At 37.8% G+C, this 22,817-nt stretch overlaps 1 protein-coding gene, 1 long non-coding RNA gene and 1 pseudogene across 2 annotated transcripts; 2 read left to right on the forward strand and 1 right to left on the reverse strand.

Moving 5' to 3' along the window:
• The first annotated feature begins 6,741 nt into the window (after window positions 1–6,741).
• LOC111832375 lies at window positions 6,742–13,693 on the forward strand (annotated as a pseudogene).
• Window positions 13,694–15,204: 1,511 nt separating this feature from the next.
• LOC111832376 lies at window positions 15,205–15,981 on the forward strand. The gene has a single exon (XM_023788685.1). It carries the CDS (start codon window positions 15,205–15,207, stop codon window positions 15,979–15,981), a length of 777 nt encoding a protein of 258 aa, XP_023644453.1.
• A 2,945-nt stretch (window positions 15,982–18,926) lies between these two features.
• LOC111828749 lies at window positions 18,927–19,525 on the reverse strand. Its single transcript, XR_002832517.1, has 3 exons — window positions 19,457–19,525; window positions 19,109–19,330; window positions 18,927–18,994 (listed from the first exon to the last, which is right to left on the reverse strand). It is a non-coding gene; the product is annotated as an uncharacterized LOC111828749 (long non-coding RNA).
• Window positions 19,526–22,817: the final 3,292 nt, after the last annotated feature.

The raw sequence follows: 22,817 nt of genomic DNA on the forward strand, positions 1-22,817 counted from the left end.
GACTATTAGATGACTAATTTCCGACTAAATAGCTACTATATTTGATGCGACATCGAGCAACGATAGCTCGGACCGAACGGACGGACGGACGGACGGCGATCGAGACGGGACGAGTAACGACCGCTCAAGACACGGACATATCGAGGGAACGGACGGAACGACCGATGGAGCTCGACAAACCCGATCGATGACTCGAACCAAAGCTCCGATTCTTGCCCAAGGAGCGACCACTAGAAGCCGACGAGCGGAGAAGAATGCCCGAGACCAATTCAATCTTTTCCTTCAAGAGTATGTCCACGATCTCATCGAGCCAACAATCCAAGACCAAGAACCATCGTGGATGGTCTTCACCATCACCATTGGTGAAGACGTTTAAGTCGTTAGTGAGCGACTGTACTCTTTTTCCTACCTCGGTTTTTATCCCATTGGGTTTTACCGAGAAGGTTTTAACGAGGCAGCTAATCCTAGCGCATCCACGCGTTTTACCAAAGACGCGTGGATTCTATCTTTCTACCCTTATCTTTTAAACTTTGAGTTTCGAACGTTGGTTATTTGTCTTTTACCTTACAAGCGTTGTAAGCCGCTCGACCACACACGTGGCCTAGGGCAAATAGGTTCTTTCTCTCTGTCGCACCTATTTAAAGGCTGCTTAACAATTGTAAAAGGTTACGCTTGCTTGAATCTAAAAACCCTAGAGTTCTTCTCTTGCGTCATTTCTTTGTTCCTCTAAAGGTCTCGCCACTTAAAGGATCGGAAAACCTCGACGTCCGAACGAGCCGGGCTCTTCGACGGCGAGACAACCGTATCACGAGCTCACTCATCACTCGTGTGTCGTTGTATCATTCCATTCATCATCCAACGAAGGCTTCTCTCATTTGTACGAGAGGGTTTTCTCATCGCACACTTCCTCGTCGTTCCGCCCGACAGTCCGCTGCACCGCTCGACGCGTCCGAACCAAACCTCGATCCTTCGAGCGTATCCGGAGGTTCATCAGTGGTATCAGAGCTGAAGGTCCTAACAAGAGGTTGTATCTATCCTTTTCGAGTTTACTTTTCGTTTAAAGTTATCGCCTTAGCTTTCGCATCGGTAGAAACTAGTAAAGATCGAGACTTTTCTGGGTTCTATCGTGTTCCTCGCTTTTCTTCGGTGTTTTCATGAAAAAGCATATTTTGATTCGATAAAGTGATTTCCTTTTTGCTAGATCCGGTTTTAAAACGTGTTTGGGTCTTAAATCTAAGCACGTGTCGAGTTATTTTGTTCGATCTTACGTTGTTTTCGCTTTTTACCAATAATTTGGCTGACACGCTCGAGCTTTTTGCTTTATTAGCGCGTGTACTGAAAAAGTTGTTTGTCTTTTATCGATCCAGGTACGACAGCCATCGATCCGGTCAAGCTGTCATCGCAGCCGTTCGTACGACCGACGAAAGCGACCGACCCCAGTACTACCCACAACGGATCATTCTCCGAACAACGCTCGAGCGACCCGATCCAACGTTGCCCGATTCTCATTCCCGACCATTCACGACCGACGTATGCACTTTTCCGGTCAACTACCCGACGAGTATCTGGACGTCAAACCACCCATGGAGGATCCTCGTCCTCCCGACGCCGAACCCCTACCCCCCAGCGAGTTCTGAGAAGAGTTAACGCGAATACGGGAGAGGTTGACCCGTATCGAGGAGAATCACGTGCCTCCGGGCGCACCCTTACGAGCCGGAGCAACTCGAGTCTTCCGGAGACGAACGACGACCTCGACCCCGTGGGCGATACGAGGGTCGACCCGAAGATCCTCGAGCGCAAGAACCCAGACACAAACTGTCCGTACCGACGTTCGCCGGTAAAGTCGATCCCGAAGCATACCTTGATTGGGAATGACGAATGGACCACGTCTTCTCGTGCTACAACTATAACGAGCGACGGCAAGTCACCTATGCCGCTGCTCAACTGACCGACCATGCTCTCACTTGGTGGGATCGAGACATGGCCGAACGAAGACGTAACTTCGAGCCGGCTATCTCGACTTGGGAAGCCATGAAGAACATCATGCGAAGGAGATACGTGCCGCCACTATACCATCGCGATCTCCAAAAGCGATTCTGACAGCTCACTCAAGGCACCAATTCGGTCGAGGAGTATTACGAAGACTTCGAGCACTTGCGGAACCGACTCCAGTTCGACGAATCCGAAGAAACCCTTATCGCGCAGTTCCTCGACGGATTGCAAGATCGGATTGCGAGGAAGGTCGAGAGGCAACCATATTCCGGTATTGAGGAGCTATTACACCTCGCGATGCAATGCGAACAACAAATCAAGCGGAAGGTTGCTACCTTGAGTCGAAGCCGAGTCCAAGGAACCCCGATGGTCACCAAGTGCCTCGCCAGTCAACAAGGTCCAGGACAAGCCTAAGGTTGCTGTTGTCGAGTCTCGGTTCACACCGAGAGAAAACAACAATGATGCTCGAGCCGACCCATGACGACATCCGATCGAGACGCGCAGCCGAGACATTGTTTGCTTCCAGTGTCAAGGCCGAGGATACATGGCGAGAGACTGTCCGAACCCGCGAACAATGATTATCACCGCAGCCGGAGAGGTCGAGTCTCCGTGCGTAATCGCCAAATGCAGTCGTAAATTGCATGTTTTCTTGTAGTGGATCATGGACTTCTTTCATCTCATAGCATGTGAGTTGTCTTCCTTCATATCTTACCCCCAACGATAAGAGGTTCAACCGGATCATAGTCGCTAAGTCACTCCTTGTCAGTGTTGGATTCTCCACGTAAAGTTCATCCAACTTCACTTTTTGTACCGATGTAAGAACACACTCATCAAATGGTGGGTCTATATATGGCTCATCCTCTTCTTCTTGTGGCCAATCATTGAATTCCATGGCCAACAACTCCTAAATCACCAAAAATAAATAAAATTGTTAGTTAAAAAACTGTAAAGAAAATGCTCAAGACTAAAAACTAATCATAAATCTTTAGGTAACGCAATTGCTCCCCAGCAGCGGCGCAAAATTGATTTCTCGAGTATATAACCCGATAACTTAACCGAAGTAAATAATATGCGGGATCGATCACATGGAGCAAGGTTACGCTAAAGACTTGCAAGACTCGTTCTTAGATAAAGCGGAAAAGATTTGTTGTTTAGTTTTTCAGAACTGTAAATAAAAATGCAAATAAAAGAGATTAAACTTATGAATTAAAGATATTGGGCAGTAGGATATTTTCAGAGAATCAATGAATAACGAATAAAAGCAATAAGGAATTTAAACATGAAGAACCGTTCTTGAACATGTACATAAGTTTAAACTAATTCTCTCTCAAGACATTAATCACTAAATCCAACTACTCAATTACTAAACTCTCATTTGTAATTTCCTAGCCAAATTCACATTATCAAAAATATTCATTTGGCTCACAAGGCATTGTAACATCAACTCTCGCATGTTAGAAATACAATGCTTAATTTACATTCATTCAGACATTTTGTCGAACATCTCTGAAACAAATAAAAGCCTAAGTTCTAAAACAGGGTGATTAATCCTATTATAGCATTGAGAACATGTAAATTGAAGAACCCAAGGATTAAGAATTCCCTAAGACATCTAATCCATCAAATCATTGAATCTCCTACTTAGAACCCTAAAACCCAATTAAGAGATTACTCACACATAGCAATTGAAACAAAGCAAATAGACATTGAAGAAAATATGATGAAATTCCAGAAACAATAAGAAAGGGTTTAGAAATCTTCTCCAAGTGTCAAGAGGATGGATTCTTCTCCCCCAAAATTATTAAGAAAGAAAAGGAAAATGTCTAGAACTGAAAAATATGAAGGATGGCTGCTAAAAAGTCGAGCCTAGGGTATAAAAATAATTGGAGACGAGTTGGATCGGTTCTGGAATGTTTCAGTTTTAATTTGGGCCTAAAACAACGTCTAGGAAGTGGACCGAACGATCCAGGTGGTGGACTGATCGATCTGCCACGTTCTAGAATGTTTTTCTCGTCCAGAGGAAGGTGGATCGATTGGTCCACAAGTGGACCGATCGGTCTGACCCTCTCTGCTTCCAATCTCTGCATTCGCTTCAGTTACTCGCCAAAATGACCTGTTTTGTTTTCTTGAATGCACCGTTAGATATCCTTGCAATCACTTGCATATGAAAGATAACATCTGTCTCCAGCTTGTATACAACTTTGGGAAAGATCTAACGGAGAAAGTTGTCCATCTGATCTCAAACATCTGACACTTCTACATGAATCTTCATCTTCAAATGTGTGTTTGCATCCCAAAACGACTTAATTTATTCCAAAGCAACCTAAAACCTGTAAAGACTCTATAATGGACTAAAAGACTCTAAAAACACACTTTGACTCAATAAAATTTATAAAATGAAAGATAAAAAAAAGACTTAAAACCGATGAAAACATAAAATATCAGCTATAGTTACACTGCACTCCATTGCATTATTCACAAGTTGCACCGAATTAGTAACCTTCGAAGTTCCTACAAATTTATTTCTTCAGATTTCCTACGAAAATATTTCCCTCCATATATCTACCGCTTTCCTACGATTTTTCCTTCCACTTTGTCGTCGAAGGCATTTGGTAGGAAAATTTCCTACCAATTTCTCACCGCGCTTTTTCCTTCTACTTTCCTTCTCGTTTCCTTCTCCGTTTCCTACAAAACTATTATTTAAAAGATCTCGTAGGAATTTTCCTACCACTTTCTGACACATATTCTCGTAGTTAAGTTCCCTTCTTTTTTCCTACTACTTTTTGTTTTCATCATAAATGCGAAGTGATTTCGTAGGAAAGTTTTCCTACCAATACTTTTGTAGGAATCTTCGAAGGAAATCGACCTGTTTTCTTGTAGTATATACAACCCAATAGACATATCACGTGGTTCCCATCATTATGAATTTGGCGCTGAAATATATCTATCAAACCAAAAGAAAAGCCTAAGAATTCTTTATCCATTGGTCTAGATTTGTTTAATCACAATTGCTTTCGCATATATTCATATAACATTAGAAACAGGAAAATTCTCAAAGGCAATCTCTAGTAAAGTTATTTAAGTTGAAAAGTTGCGGGTAACTATATCTAATGTTGTCAACGAATTAAAGTTACCTGTTAAGCATTCACGACATCGGCATGTTGTTTGTTCCAGTATTCATTCACTATAGCATACTCACATAAACTTTTCCAATCTTTGCCTTTGTTCATGCTAAATGATACTTTGGGATGTATCATCATATTTAGTATCTCATCAGTTGTGAACACCTCCGGCAGTCCCAATTGCTTGAAGAACTTATGTGGGAACTTATATGGGACGACATTAAAACAAATACAAGTTGTGCATGAATAGATATATAAATCTGATCTTTGTTATCATCAGGCAGTTCACAGTTACGGACAACAATTTTATAAGCTTGCCATGTAACCTGTAAGTATTGAGTTTAAAACAAGAAAACATAACCATATATAAGTAGTTTATACAGTCCTAAAGAAGTATTACGTGTTTTTCCATCATGTTCTCAAGCTTGGTTTGGAAATGTTTTACTGAGATGTCTTTATCATTTCCTTTAGGAAATCGATTCAACCACCCCGAAAGTAGAAAAAACTCGGAAGGTAATTAATCATTAGATAATGCATCACATAAGAAGGGAAATCATTCCACTAAAAATATTTTCAAGGAAAAAATGAAGACCAAATATTAGTAAACATTATTATGTAACAAAGTAGCTAATAATGTTTTGAATTTTATTTATTTATTGGGTTTTAAACTTTACCATCAATGCATACCCAGAACCAGGGAATTTTGTGGCCCTGTTCTTCTTAAGAAGAACATCATTGATTGATATCAACTCATTCTTATTGAATGCAAGCGCCACTGCTCCCCAAGCATAGTTATTGAATGAGTCTCCAACTAACGGTAGATATATAGTAGATACACCTTCTTTTGTTCTAAAAAAAAAAAATTACCCAGCAATATATATTTCAGCTTCTTGAGATTGATAGTGAAAGAATTTTGTGTAGTATTTTCATATAACAAGCTACGAACCTTGTCTTCTGTTACTTGTAATTGTTCCATAATTGTTTTTTCAGGGATAATGCTCCTCAAATCCATCCTCTTATATATTAAAAGAGAAGTACACATTTTGACATTATATAATTTCCCAAAATACCTTTCAATTTTGAAGGAAGGAGACTCTTTATTAAAATTGAGAGGGGTAGTTTAAGTCAAATTTTCAATTGAAATCGAAATTAAGACCCAATTTGCTGTTATACCCGCGTGTCTACCCGTGTAAAATCGGGTCTCCCAGACTCGGGTTCGAACCTCTGCAAGAACCATACTGTTGAACGATCTACTCTACACATGTGTGGGCTTACAGGGCTAGGGCTCAAAGATGATTTTTTCGGACTATAATGTTGTTTACATGGGCTTCAAAATCCTTTGTGATAAATTGGACTTATTTGGCCTATTTGGGCTTATTTGGCCGTTCAAAAATACGAACAATAATCAAACTCAAGATCGTCACCATCTATAACAGAAACAATATGCGAACAGAGCTAGAAAGAGAGAGAGACAGTTAGCGAACACAATACACAAACGAGTGATTTTAGAGAGAGAGAGATCTGAGTAGAAGGAGGTGACGTCGTGGGAGATTATGGCGACGGTTAGGAGAAGAGAACGGGATGTGGTGGAAGAGAATGGATTTACACGCCGCCGCCGACGACGACGATGAAGGGGAGGAAGATGATGGAGGAGGATGTGGATGTAGTGGAATCATCTAGAACAACATTGTCACCGTGTGTACAGGCGATGAATCGTGGCGGAACCGTGGAGAGGAATTCGATTGGAGCTTCGGAGATGAGTATTGTTATAGTCCGACGGCGAGATTTGCCACCACCTCCGCCGGTTGGAGAAGATTCTTCGTCGTCGGTTTCGTGCTATTCTTCATTTTCAACAATTAATTTTCCAGTTTCATTTAATTTAAATATTAAAAAATGTTTCAGATTTCTGTTGGCATCGATATGGGCATCAGTTTACCAAATATATTGGTTAACAGCTGAAAAACAGAGCCCATCTTCTATTCATTGATAAAAATCAAATTAATACATTACAAAAATCAAATTAATACATTACTTTAAAATTAAATAAAGTGTAAAAATATTAAAAGTAATCGTACAAATAAAATATCATATAGTTGGATATGGAAATTAATATTAGTCATATTAATCTACAATGAATGGAAGCAGATAACGCTTTAGTCAAACTGAAAATATACTACGCAATAAGCTGGCACTGAATTGTGTGTTTTTGTGTTTTTGTCTTGAATGGGTTTTTGTCAGTACCCACAGCTTATTTGTGGGTAAATTTTTGTCAGTACAGATGTTGAAACAATTGATGTTGCAGACGGTGAGCTCACTGAGTAATACGAAGAGATCGTAGATCACATTCAAGACAAAAACGTCTGCACACCAAAAAAAAATAGAATCCGAACACGGAAGAAACCCAGTAAACAAACAAAATACTCAGCAGAAATTACCGAAAGCATCAGAAGATTTATAACATGGTGTTTGCCATGACCTTACTTGGTGGAAAAGTTGATCGATCCGTTCCAAAAGGTATTGGTCCTAATATGTTTCGTCTATAAGGTGGAAATTACCATTTGATCGGCAGTTTGCAACCAGAAGAAGGTGATTATGCGAAATACTCGCAGCTCTATATTGTTGATACTGAGACTGAAGTTGACAACAAAGCAACTGTCATTAGGTAAATGTCTCTAAATTACCCCGTGGGGCTATGTTATTTTCAGAATGCAATAATAATACTGTCTTATTATTTAAAACGGTTTTCATCTCAATCCAGCTAGGGAAAAGGCACACAACAAGCATCTGGAATCAAAAGTTGAAAAAGGAAGCTATTGAAGCAATAATCAATATGCTCAACAGTGTTAATCCATATGTCCAGAACTTCAGACTAGCGAAAGAAAGGTATCAAACTCATCAAGAAGAAACATTCCACCACAAGATTGGCTTAGATCGGGATGGAGTAGATGGAAGAACTTACGCTATGCCTTCGGCATCAGAAGTGGCTGCATTGATCCCATGTGACCAACTCACGATATTATTATAGAAGACAAAAAAACCCGGGGCTCTGAAGAGAATAAATGAAACACACATATTATATTTAGATCTACAATATCCCCTGATATTTTGCTATGGTGAAGATGGGTGGAGGCCTGGTATAGAGAAGTGTATGGGAGGAACTAACACTGGGGAAAAAAAAATGTATTAGTATCAAGCTCGACTCTCTCATAACATATGTAACAGTCAAACATTTGCTTGGTAAAACAGTTGCAAGTACCTTATTTTTTATACACGAATATGCATATATATATATATATATATTAACGATCCACTGTCTATATTTCATACTTGATTTTGAACAATTATTCTTTTGTGTTTCTCCCTTAGCTATGTACATAGTTGAATTCCAGAAAAGAGGTCTTCCACATGCACACATTATATTGTTCATGGATGCAAAAAGCAAATTGCCAACCGCTGATGATATAGACAAGATGATATCAGCAGAGATCCCAGACAAAAATGACTTTTCGGAGCTATACCAAGTCATCAGCGAGTCTATGATTCATGGACCATGTGGGGCAGAAAACCCGAATTCCCCATGTATGGTTAATAAAAGGTGTTCAAAGAATTATCCTAAACAATACCAGGAGTTTACAAAAGTTGGCAGTGATGGTTATCCAATTTATAAGAGGTGAAGCTCACAAGACCATTATGTTGACAAATATGGCATCAAGTGTGATAATAGGTATGTTGTACCATACAATGCTTTGTTATCTGTTCGATATGTCTGTTTGATATCATGCACATATCAATGTGGAATGGTGTAACCAAAACGGGTCAGTCAAATACTTATTTAAGTATATCAACAAGGGTCCAGACCGGGTTGCTGTTGTTGTTGAACAAGTTAACGAGGATGCTATTCCTACAACAACTGCATCATCTAATCCAATTAGTTCAGATGCACCCGAGAAAAAGAAAAATGAAATTAAGGATTGGTTTGATTGCATGTTAGTGCTTTTCATGGTTTAATCTTTTATTTCTTATGTAGTAGATACATCCATCTCGGCATCTGACGATTTCATGTTTGTTTTCTATACATCTTAGTTACGTGTCATCCTTTGAGGCTATATGGACAATATTTAAGTTCCCAATTCAGTATAGATCAACTGCTGTCCAGAAACTATCTTTCCACGATGAAGGAAAGCAACCAGCCTATTATGATAAAAATGAGGACATAGAAGATGTCTTGGAACTAGTTGCTAATCAAGATTCCATGTTCATGGCATGGCTAACTTTGAATAGGAAAAATGGGATTGGAAAAGGTGGTTAACATGCAAGGGAATGTACGTATGCAGAGATCCCAGCTTATTTCACTTGGGATGGAACTAAAAAGTAGTGGAAGAAAAGAAGCAGAGGCTTTTCTTTGGGTCGTATCCACTATGTTCCAAGAAAGCTAGAAGAAGAGTATTTTTTTAGAGTATTACTTAACATCGTCAAGGGACCAAAAAGTTTTGCTGATATCAAGACATACAATGGTGTTGTCTACAAAACTTATGAAGAAGCCTGCTTTGCCCGTGGTATCATATCTGATGACCAATTTTGGATTGATAGTTTACTTGATGCAAGTCAATGGTGTTTTGCTGATTCTCTCCGGAATGTTTTTGCAATGCTGATTCTATCTGACTCACTTGATAGACCAGAACACGTTTGGGAAGAATCATGGAAATTGTTCTCGGACGTCATAGAACACCAAAAGAGAAAAGATGTCAACAATCCAGGTATTTAACTTCTCTTTAGTAATAGTACAAACACGTTTTAGTTTAGTTGTATGCACGTTCACAAGAAAGTTGATATACTCTTATGCAGATCTAATTCTAAGTGAAGTTCAGATCAGAAACTACACTCTTCAAGAGATTGAAAAAATTATGTTGTTTAACGGAGGCTCTCTTAAAAATATTGGTGACTTCCCAAAACCATCTAGACAAGACTTAGATAATTGTAATCGATTAATTGCTGATGAACTCTAGTATACCGCGGGGCAAATATTCTTTTTCTTTAAATTATTAATTTTTGTAATTCACCTAATGGTCATATCGCATGTAATCATGTATGATCAAGATGAGTTTAAAGGAAAGCATTATGAGTGGATTCAAATGCTTACGTCTGAGCAAAGAGCAATCTACAATGAGATAATTGAGTCTGTTTGAGAGGACAAGGGGGGAGTGTTTTTTGTTTTTGGTTTTGGAGGAACAGGTAAAACCTTCATATGGAAAACTCTATCCGCTGCTATTAGATGTTGGGGGAAGATAGTACTTAACGTTGCCTCCAGTGGAATTGCTTCTTTGTTGTTAGAAGGAGGTAGGACGGTACATTCAAGATTTGCTATACCTCTGGTAGTAGACGATTATTCTCTTTGTAAGATATATAAAGCCTAACGCTGATCTTGCAAATCTTATTAAAGAAGCATCTCTCATTATCTGGGACAAAGCACCAATGATGAGCAAGTATTGTTTCGAGTCTTCAGATAGGAGTTTTTCTGATATAATGGGAAACGTAGACAATCGGGTCTTTGCTGGTAAAGTAGTTTTGTCCGGAGGTGATTTCAGACAAATTTTACCAGTGATAAATGGTGCAGGGCGAGCAGAGATAGTGCTAACAGCTCTCATTTTGTCTTATCTTTGGGATCACTGTAAGGTTTTGAAGTTGACTAAGAATATGCGTCTACTGCAGAGTAACATAAGTCAAAACAAAACCAAAGATATCCAAGATTTTTAAGACTGGTTATTGGACATTGGTGATGGTAAGTTTATGAACCAAACGACAGTGAGACTTTGATAGACATTCCAGAGGACTTTTTGATTACATAAGCAGACAACCCTATTGAAGCTACTTGTACTAAAATTTATGAACCAAATACAGATGTAGTGAAGCAGTGATACAGTGAAAAGTTTGATGGTTGTGCAACTAGATATAGACACAATATTAATGAACGATGAAGTGAACAAGCCTGGTACAACTTCATATACATAGAATTAGGGAATCATAGACAGCCAATACATCTCAATGTAAGGTCACATGGAATGAAGTGACGTGTTGAATGTTGGAGTCTTACTCAGAAGATCCAAGATGTAAGAGCTCAACCAATCATGTTTTAAGCTCATAAGAACAAGTCATTGATAAGAGCTCAACCAATCATGTTGGATATGGCACGCATTTTTTGGACCTCTAGGTACTTTAAATGATATTAATGTTCTTGATCGCTCTCCTGTTTTCAATAACATCTTTAAAGGACGAGCACCAAAATACAAGTATGTTGTCAACGGAAACCAGTATAGTTTGGGTTACTATCTGACAGATGGAATTTATCCAAAATGGGCTACATTTATCCAATCGATCTCTTCTTTATTTGCAACCCAACAAGAAGTCTGCCGTAAAGATGTTTAGCGTGCTTTTGGAGTTTTGCAAGCTCGATTTGCCATTGTTAAAAATCCGGCTCTTATTTGGGATAAGGAAATAATAGAAAAAATTATGCGGGCATGCATAATACTTCGCAAGATGATAGTAGAAGATGAATGAGATATGTATAATCAGGTTGATGTCACCGAATTCCAACAGGCAGGAAATTCTGGAAGTACAAGAGTGGATTTCTCGTATGAAGCAAATATGACTTCAAATCTCGTCAATATGATGACCGATAGAACTCGACTTCGGGATCATACTATGCATGAACAATTGAAAAACGATTTGGTCGAGCATATTTGGAGAAAATTTTCTCGCAATCAAGTTTAAAATTATTGTACTTTATTGTATAATTTCTATCTTATGTATGTTTTCAAATTCTAAATTTGCAATAATTATAAGAATTTCTTAAATTACAAATTATAAAAAATTTTAATTTTTAAAATAATATATTTTTCTAAGATACCCAACTTAATATCATACCTATAATCACATCACAAAACTAAAAACAAAATTACAACTCTTAAACTCTACATTTTCAAATTCAATACTAAATCTATGTTAAGATACCCTAATTATGAATCTGTTGGATCTTAATAGTATTCGTGAGTTTGAATAGGTTTGGTTAAATGTTAGGTGTAGATTAGGTTTCAAATGTAAAATATTAGTTTTTGTCTTTTGAATTTGACTGAATGCTCTCTGTTTTATGCGAAGAGTGGGGACTAGTCTTTGAATCAAAATGTTCTGCTACATATGAGGACTGAGAGATGGAATTGAGAGACTGTCAGAAGAGGAGACCATAGATTGAATCCGGAATCCGGTAAGTGATCAGATGAAATGTTTTTGTTTGTGTAATATTCCGAGACAAGCTTAGGTGAGACTGAGTTAGACTGAGTTTTTTATTGGATTGTATTCTAGAAGATGTTAGACTAAGTTTTTGATTGAATGTGATTAGTATAGTTGAGTTATGTAAAGTTTCAAATGTTATTTGAATACTTTTGGCTATTGATTGTTTGTTATCTGTTTTATGACAGGTGTGGGGATATGTAGTGGCTGTATTAATTATATGAGGATTGAGAAAGCAGCAGAGAAGTCAGAGGAGTCCATAGATAGAATGGGGTAAGTTAATATTCCGAGTAGGTTCCTTTAAATTTGGTTGAATGTTGACATTTGATTATGTTGTTCTCTGTTTGATAGCAGGAGTGGTTGTTGGCTTGTATGAGACAAATGGTACATATGGGATAAGTCAGAGGTGTTTCACAGCCTTGATTCCTTGTAAGTAAATGATGACTTGTACTCTTTTTCACAATTGAGTAGAAGATTAGGTGAGAATTAACTTGAGGTGATAGGATAGTACAAGATGATAAATGCATTTGAGTGTTTGTTTTGTGTTTACAGTTGTATAGTTCTAGGTGATAGGGAAGTACAAGAGTTATGTGATAACACTAACTTGTTAACCTAACTCTATATAGATTAAAATTATCACAAACACTTAAACATAAACAAACCTGATTCTCTTTCACTCTAAAAGAACAAACTTGTATACTTTTCATTCTCTTCTCAAAATGAATCCATATGCCAACTCTGTTGGTTTCATGGACCTTCTAACCAGTCAAAATGATTCTCCTAGCCTTCAGCAGCCGAGTAGTTATGACTCTCCATCACCGAGTATTAGACTTGGTGAAACATAAAAAGTTGTCTTCACAACTCAATGGTCTCAGCCAGCTTGTGAAGGTGATAAACTCACTGATAAGGGTGCACCAAGGAAGAGGAATGCATGGAGTGTCAAAGAGGATGTAGTTTTAATCTCTGCATGGCTCAAAACAAGAAAAGATGCCATTGTTGGCAATGAGCAAAGAGGAGCAGCCTTCTGGAAGAGGATTGCAGCATATGTTGCTACAAGTCCAATTGTATTTGGTTTGAAGCAGAGAGAGCAAGATCACTGTAAGCAAAGATGGGCTAAGTTAAATGAATGTGTATGTAAGTTTGTTGGATCTCATCAAGCTGCATCAAGTCAGATGGCAAGTGAAATGAATGATGATGATCTGACTAAGCGAGCTCACCTCATCTATGAGAGTGATTACAAGAAGAAGTTCATTCTCGAGCATGGATGGAGAGAATTGAGATATTATCAGAAGTGATGTGCTATGCTAGCTACTAAAGGAGACGACAAGAACAAAAGAAGGAAGGTTGACTCATCTTCTATGCATGAATCTGAGATCAAGGAGACTCTTAAGCTCAAGGAAAATCTCAAGGTTCTCAAGCAAGACCACCTGGAGTGAAGGTAGCCAAGGCTGCTGCCAAGGCTAGTGCCAAAAAGACAAGTTCAGTCACTGCTGAAGGAGGAGTGGAGAGAATGGAAAGAATGAAGACTATGTGGGAGCTAAAGGAAAAAGACTTTGCCTTGAAGCAACAAAAGCATGAGTTAAATGATTAATTGTCAAACAAGAAATTGCTTGACATTCTACTAGCTAAATCTGGTCCTCTTTCTCAGTTAGAGGAAGGGCTTAAAACAAAGCTAATTAGAGAGATTTTGTTTTGAATCTCTTATGGTTTTAATCTCAGCCAGTTTATGGTTGTTTGTTGTGTTTGTGTTTTTGTAATGCTATTTCCCTTGATCTTTTATTGTTTGTTGTGTTTGTGTTTATGTTGTTTGTTGTGTTTGTGTTATGTCTCTGTTTGATAATCAATGTTCACTTTATTTATGTGTTATATGTGCTGGTGGTATATGATGTGTTGAAGGATTTAGTTCACGTGAAGGATTTGGTTCACTGATGTTATGTCATAAAATTTGGTTCACGAGAAAGAATTGTGTTATGAAAGTAAAGATATTTGAGTTGGCCTTATTGACTTTATTGTTGTTTGGTATGTAGGTTCACGGGAAAGTGAAAGAAGAAAACAAAAAGTTGTAGAGACTCGTGGGTCACTTATGAAGCTGGTGGTTAACATACAAGTTCACTGTCTCTTCACGGATATGGCATCGCACACTTTCATCACTGATGGGTTCACGGACACAACACTACAATTGTATTCATCGCTATAAATATGTATCAAGTGTTTTTCACAATTGTATTCACTTTCTCTTTCACAATTGTATTCACTTTCTCTTTCACAATTGTATTCAATTCTCTCTTTCCACAATTGTATTCACTCTCTCGTCAATACACTTGTATTCACTCTCTCTTCAACACAATCTTATTTTTCACAACAACCGAATCAATAATATCAGTTTCTTATCCCACAAGAATAATTTCTTCACTTTCGTATTATCACAACCGAAACAATAATATCACTTTCTTATCCCACAAATTTCTTATATACTTTCTTATTTAACTATTAAACCTCAATCTCAAAAATTTTACCTAACCACAAAATAATTGTTTTTTTGCTATATACAAAATGGCATCATCATCTCATGATGAATTTTCACAACTATTGGATGAAGAATTTGATAATATTTTCCAAGAAGAATTTGGTAATTCTTTGAACTCTTTGGAGGAGCATCAACAACCCAGAAAACCGAAAAAGAGTCCATATTAAAAGACATCGTGAAGAAGGACACATCAGGTTATAGAACGATTATTTTGGAGAAAATGCAACCTTCCCACCTAATTTATTCCGATGTCGTTTTAGAATCAATAAGCATTTATTCATGCATATCGTGGATCAACTTATCAATGAAATTCCTTTCTTTCCACAAAGAAGAGTTGCGGCCGGAAGGTTAGGATTGTCTCCACTACATAAGTGTACAGGAGCAATTCGCATGCTTGAGTATGGTTGTGCGGCTGATGTGGTTGACAAATATCTCCGGATTGGTGAAACCACTTCCATGAAATGCATGCAACATTTTGTTGACAGTATCATACTTTTCTTTGGAGATGAGTACCTAAGAAAACCAACCGCTGAAGATCTTCAAAAGCTATTCATTATTGGAGAGATAAGAGGATTTCCCGGGATGATGGGTAGCATCGATTGTATGCATTGGGAGTGTAAGAATTGCCCAACCGCTTGGAAATGTCAATATACACGGGCCTCGGGAAAACCAACGATCGTTTTAGAGGCTGTAGCTTCACAAGATCTTTGGATATGGCACGCGTTTTTTGGACTTCCATGTACTTTAAATGATATCAATATTCTTGATCGCTTTCCGGTTTTCAATGACATCTTTAAAGAACGAGCACCAAAATACAAGTATGTTGTCAACGGAAACCAGTATAGTTTGGGTTACTATCTGACAGATGGAATTTATCCAAAATGGGCTACATTTATCCAATCGATCTCTTCTTTATTTGCAACCCAACAAGAAGCTTGCCGTAAAGATGTTGTGCGTGCTTTTGGAGTTTTGCAAGCTCGATTTGCCATTGTCAAAAATCCGACTCTTATTTGGGATAAGGAAAGAATAGGAAAAATTATGCGGGCATGCATATAACTTCACAAGATGATAGTAGAAGATGAATGAGATATGTATACTCAATTTGATGTCACCAAAATCCAACAAGCGGAAAATATCGGAAGTACAAGAGTGGATTTCTCGTATGAAACAAATAAGCCTTCAAATCTCGTCGATATGATGACCGCTAGAACTCGACTTCGGGATCAAACTCTGTATGAACAATAAAAGAACGATTTGGTCGAGAATATTTGGTGAAAATTTTCTCGCAATCAAGTTTAAAATTATTGTACTTTTATATTATAATTTCTATCTTATGTATGTTTTCAAATTCTAAATTTGCAATAATTATAAGATTTTCTTTAATTACAAATTATAAAATTATTTAATTAAAAAAAAAATTCTAAGATACCCAACTTAAGATCCTACCTATAATCACATCACAAAACTAAAAACAAAATTACAACTCTTAAACTCTACTTTTTCAAATTCAATACTAAATCTATGTTTAGATACCCTAATTAGCATGCTACCTATAATGATGCTCTAAGGATTATAAAAAGGAAGAGGTGGTCACAAGAAAAGGTTGCACACCTAGGGTTTCTTTTTATATGCACACTTTGTGTGTGGTGTTGCCCCATAAACAAAAGAGAAAAATGATGATGGTTTTGTAAAGGAATCACACTTGAAAAAATAATGAGTGGTGATTGCCTTGATTTATGTAGTTAAGTGTGGTAGGCACAAGTGTGTGCTACATACCCTTGGCAAATGTGACTTTTGCGTTCTTAAGCTAGTAAATCGTTCTGAACTTCGTCCCGTGGATGTAGGTTATCCGAACCCCGTTAACAAATTTCTTGTGTCGTCTCTGCTATATGCTCTCATATCTCTGTTAAGCATCACACATACATATCTATCATACACGTCTAGATCTAGCACGCATCACGTTATTTCAATTGGTATCAGAGCAGGAAACCGACCTGAGTCTGTAGTCTCTAACATGTTAGATCCTGCATGTGTTGCTAGAAGAGAAAGGAAAGAAGATTATGAGGACATATTTGCTCTCAAACTCGAAGGAATTTTCAGTTCAGTTTACTAGATTTCTCAGAAACGTCTATAGAAAAATTTAAGGCTATAGAGATATTAAGAAGATGGAGAGAAGTTGTGGGTGTTCTATTGATAGTTGTTTGTCCCTGATCTTGATTATCAATTATAGAAGTTTGTTTTTGGTTGAAGCTTCTAATTGAAATATGGAAGTTGTTACAAGTGTGGTGGACATCTTATATATCTATCATTGAATGCTTGTTAAGTGACAGTGGTTCTTTTATCTTGAGCAGATATGGTTCTCTGATCTGGGTTTTCGGAAGATCTGGGTTTTTGAAGTTCTAGGTTTCTGAATTTCTTGGTTTTTGAAGATCTGGGTTTTTCAAGATCTGGGTTTCTGAAGATCTGAGTTTCTGAAGGTTGAATAAGAAAGAGTCAGTTTAGTCTCTAGATCCAAAAAGGTTGAAGCAAAGGGGAAACATGTTATTTGTCTCATATCAGAAGAAAAGGTCCAGCTGGCCTCGCAACAAAGAAAAGCACATGGAACAAAAGTCAATAGTGTGTTCTTTTAAGTGAATATTTTTTTTTTGTGGAGAAGGCTGAAAAATTATGTGGGCCACATTATATTTCTTTTGGCCTATTTTTGTTGAAGTTTTGTTTTTTTCCTCGGCCAATGAAAGCCCATTATGTGGTTCTCTTTCAAATGTTGAAAACGGTTTTGGAGTCCAAAAGAGAAATAGAGGGTCTGAGAACATGTTTCTTGGGAATCATTCGACAGTGGTCAACCATCTGCATTATGTTTCTGAAAATCAGATGGAGTATTCTTCGTTTTGTGTTGAAGAACAGCAAGTTTGTTGACAAAGAAAATCATGTCAAAGAGAGTGCTTATGTTTATGGGTGTCAAGGTTTTCTGGGGCAATTTGGTGGCTTCTCTAAGGGTTCTTCAGCATTTCTTCCCTTGAAGAGGAGTAGCATGTGTTTAGACGTGCCGAATCTGACATGTTTAGAGTTTATCTAATGTCACTTGTTCTTCAAGCGAGTAATCTCAACAAGAAGATGACAACAATTTGTTTGAAGTCTTTAACATCGTTTAGAGTATACCACTACACCAAAACGAGTTTTTAGCTACTGCAAAACCAGTAGGCAAACAGTCGTAAACATAGTTTTACGACTGATTACCGACCACTATGTGATGAAGGTAAAGGTCTAGTCGCAAAAAATATCAGTCGCAAAATAGCTACTGAGTTACGACTGATCTACAATAGTTTTCTATCTGTCGTTGACCAGTCGGCACTCAGTCGTAAGATTTAGCGACTACATAACGACTGTGTAGCAACTGTATTTTGCTACTAAATATGTAGTCGTACCGAAGTCGTAAGTTTTGGCGACTGTCGAGCGACATAATAGCGACTGTAGTTTGCTACTAAATGTGTCGTCGGTATGTAGTCGTAATATTAGCTACTTATTTACGATGAAAATGTTGCCACTGAATACCTACTACTTGGTTTTTAATTAACGGAATTTCGTTTAGCATTCTAATTTGGTTCCTAATTTTAGTATAAAGAAAAGTACTAAAAAAATAAATTATAGAAATCTTAAAATCCGAAGAACACATCAAAATAAAAATTCAAGTGCATACAAACATGAGTTTAAACACAACATAAGTTTAAAGTTTTATAAAAGCAAGAGAGTTATAAAGCTAAAGAGGTTCAGTAGGAGGATTATCAGAAGCAGTTTTTTTGGCAAGGGAAGCAAGGAATCTGTCGTCGGTTTTCAAGAACTTGTGGACAATCGCAAGCTCGGCGGTCTGGGCCTTTTGAGCAGCTGCAACTTGAGCATTCTCTGCTTCTTGCTGTGCGATAAGAGCAGCTTGGTCCTTCACTTTCTGTTCAGCATTCTCAAGCTGTTGTTGCATCTGCCAGAATGATGATGTGTTGTGTGCCTTTCCCTTGAGCATACTCTTGAGGCTTCCAATACCAAACAGTGCTCCTCTATCATTTGTGAATGTGGACTGAAAGAAAATTCAAAGCAATGAAAAATCAGAAACAAGCAAGAGTATGAATGCCAAACTAAGAAGCATAATGTAAACTATAATGTAAATGAAGCATAATGTAAACGAAGCTACCTGAATAAAGAGGTCGTTATCTTATTCTACTATTAGCACAGGAATACGACCATCCGAAAGGTCTGTGATATTAGACTCAAGATCAGTCAACTTCTCTTGTTTTTTCTTCGTATAGGCCTTAGCAACTTGCTTTGCTTTCAGATCAACAAACGTCCCATCTTTCTTGGTATTAGCCTTGATGAACACCTCACCGAAACTCACTGGTCTCCCCAGTTCAACAACCTGAAATGGGAAAATGATTAGTTGAATCAGTATTTCAGCAAACAAAGTGAGTGTAAATGTAAAGCATTTATAACATGAAACCACAAATCACATATTGAACCAGTAATAACGTTTAAAGAGACTTACCATTTCTTGTTCAATTTGTCGGTAAGACTTCTGTCCAGAGGCGTGTTTGTGCGGACCGAGACCTTTACAATCAGACATCCGAGCTGTTGAGGTCGTAGCACTCTTTGCTTTTTGTTCTTCAGTACTCCAATGTTCTTTCATCTCATCCTTGACAGTATCATAGATCCAGATTGGTCGTACGTCACTACTCCTCGCAGTGCTTACCTATCTTTCATGCGATTTTGGATTATGGACACGAACTGCTCTTGAATCAAACCTGTATTACATGGATCCCATCTATGTTTTTTCTACAAAATAACAGAGAAATATAAGTGCTAGTCATTTTAAAGAAAATATAAGAAGAAAATGAAATTTGGTGTTAGAACAAAGAGATTCTTACCGCGAATTCAACGAAGTATCGTTCTTGTCTTCCTCTAGGCACACAGAACCAACTATAGTATGGGCCATCAAACTTGTTGGTGAAGCACTTAGTAATCTGGCGGGAGAGTGAAGATTTGTCAAAACCAAACCTACAAAGACAGATAAAGATAATGTTGAATGAGAATTACCAAAACAGCTTAAAAGGTCACAAGTTAATAACACAATAAGACTAGAAAAGAGGGAGCTCTCATGGATGCTTACACATTAACTAAACTCATAGATAAACTAATAGCTAAACTCAAAAAACTCACGGACCAGTGCCACAAAACCGACACAAACCATTGCAAAATCAACAAAAGAATAAGAATTTTCATAATTGAAATAGAAGGGTTCAACTGTTGTCATAGAAAAGCATGTGAAAAGAAATCAAAGCTGAGTTCTAAGCTACAAACAAAGTAACCAATATTAAAACCAGAGATCAGCATAGTACAAAGCCAAGGAATCAAAGTAGAGAAACAGTCACAAAGTGAAAGAGTAGTTGTGTAGTGACAAAATGTTCTCTTCACCTTTACATGTAAGTGTATCAAGTGATACAAACGAAACCTATCTACCATTAGCTTCAAGCTCATTGTCTACATCAACATACATTTCAGTAAGGGAGAGTATACGATGACTAAACTCATAGCTAAACTCACATCTTAATTCAAGCAAAATAATCATGACTCTTCATCCCTGAAAACTTTCCATTTGCCATATCAGCACAACTAGCTAAGTCTGCAGCATAACCATCTAGGAATTTTACCGAATGTTTCACACACTCCAATAAGCTTCTTCTTGCTTCATTTTCCAATGAGTAGGCAGGAAAAGGGGCTCTACCTTCAGCATCAATATGTCAACGTGGTCGAGAACATAATTCCTCTATATCCAATCTTGATGAAATGGTGTCTTTTGATTTACCCTTCACACGCATAAGAGTATTCATGACATTGTCCAAACAATTCTTCTCTATATGCATCAAATCGAGATTATATTGAAGAGTGAGGTCCCTCCAATACGGCAATTCCCAGAAAATGCTTTCTTTATGCCAATTATGGTCTTTTCCATAGCCATGCTTCTTCTTATCGTGACCACAACAACCAACATCCTTTGTTTTATGGTGAATTTACACGTTTCAACTGGTATGAATAAATTTGCTCACCGGTCAAATACTCTGGTGGGTAGTCTTCCCTAGCATCTCTCCTCTTTAAAAAGTCTTTTTTATTCTTACGTAAAGGATGATCATGCGGGAGAAATCTTCGGTGACAATCGAACCAACACGTTTTTCTTCTGTTCTTCAGATAAAAAAACTGTGTATCTGCCATGCAAATTGGAAAAGACAATCTACCATGGGTGTTCCATCCAGATAACACTCCATACGCTGGAAAGTCGCTTATCGTCCATAGCAACACTTCTCTTAGTTTAAAATTTTGATTGAGGGAGACATCGTACGCATAAACTCCAGTTGACCACAACTCTTTAACTCATCAATGAGAGGTCGCAGGAAGATATCGAGACTAGCTCGCGGATGATTTGACCATGAATTCATAATGGTTAGAAACAAGTACTCTGTATTCATGCACATACCAGGGGTAAATTGTACGGAGTCTATATCATAGGCCACAACAAATGATTTTTTGACATGCAAAATGGATTAAACTCATCTGTACACAATCTAAGATAAACGTTACAGGGTTCTTCGGCAAATCGGGGATGTTTGGCTTGAAAATTTTTCCACTCTGCCGCATCTAACGGATTACACATTTCTCCCTCATTTGCTTCGTGCTCAGCATGCCATCTCATTACCGCTGCAGTCTTCTCGCTCTGATACATTCTCTTCAATCTATCAGCAATAGGCATATACCACATTCACTTATCAAACTGTTCATCTTCTTTCCAGAGATCATACAACTGTTAATGCAAACATCAATTGCATGACATGGAAGCCCCAAATTGCGCATCAAATTTTCCTTCTGCTAAATAATCTGTCAAGATTCCGCATACCGAATCCACTAGCTTCTCACTCATATTATATTCGGTCTTATTTTGCATAATTCGAGCAGCTAATGATAACTGAGAGTGACCTTCACGATAACCATCGTATAATGGAGTATTGGCTCCATCTAACAAGTTGTAGAATTTTTCTGAATGATTACGTATTGGTTCTTCTACATTTTGATAATTACCATCCGAATAATTATCAAAATTCACGTTATCACGAAAAGCATGATTCACCATATCCAAATATCTATCTTCGACTACATTATAACTCCCTTCATCACTCTCACTAATATGAGTTCTATCAACAATACTCGATCCTAAATCCATATCGAGTTCTTCATCATGTTTGTACCAGATATAATAATCTGGCATAAATCCTCTACTATAGAGATGTCTCAAAACTCTTTTACCCAGGATAATTTTTTCACTCTCGCAAATAAGACACGGACAGTGAAACATACCACGATTGCTCTGCGCTAAAGGCTGACTATTGGCAAATGCCACAAATTGTTCTACCCCTGATATAAACTATTCTGAGAGTGCTCCTGTCGCTTCATCAAACCGTTTGTACATCCGCTCTCGATAATTACCATAACTGTAATTTCTCGACATTATATGCCTCAAGAAATGTTCTCCTCGATCTCTTTGTAAAGTGTTTTATAAACGTTTTGCATTACTTTGACCTTTTACAATTGTACCAAGAAAACTCGTGTGTCTTATATATATCGACTGATTAGCTACTGTTTTGCTACTACATTAGTAATTAGGTACACTTACCGCCAAATGATTTCCACGTTTTCTAACCAACTTTCGCTACTGTTTTGCTATTGTGGGACGACCCACCGACGTCAGTCGCAAATTAGTCGCAAACAGTTATAGTTTTACGACCCACCGAATTTAGTCGTTCATTAGTCGCTAAATTTACTACTTATTAACGACTACTTTTTTCCGACCACCGCTTTGT

Source organism: Capsella rubella, unplaced genomic scaffold, assembly GCF_000375325.1.
Source record: "Capsella rubella cultivar Monte Gargano unplaced genomic scaffold, Caprub1_0 scaffold_1, whole genome shotgun sequence".
Lineage (NCBI taxonomy): Eukaryota > Viridiplantae > Streptophyta > Magnoliopsida > Brassicales > Brassicaceae > Capsella > Capsella rubella.

Coding starts and splice junctions, on each gene's coding strand:
- LOC111832376 (XM_023788685.1), top strand. CDS start 15,205: ATGCATATCGTGGATCAACTTATCAATGAAATTCCTTTCTTTCCACAA.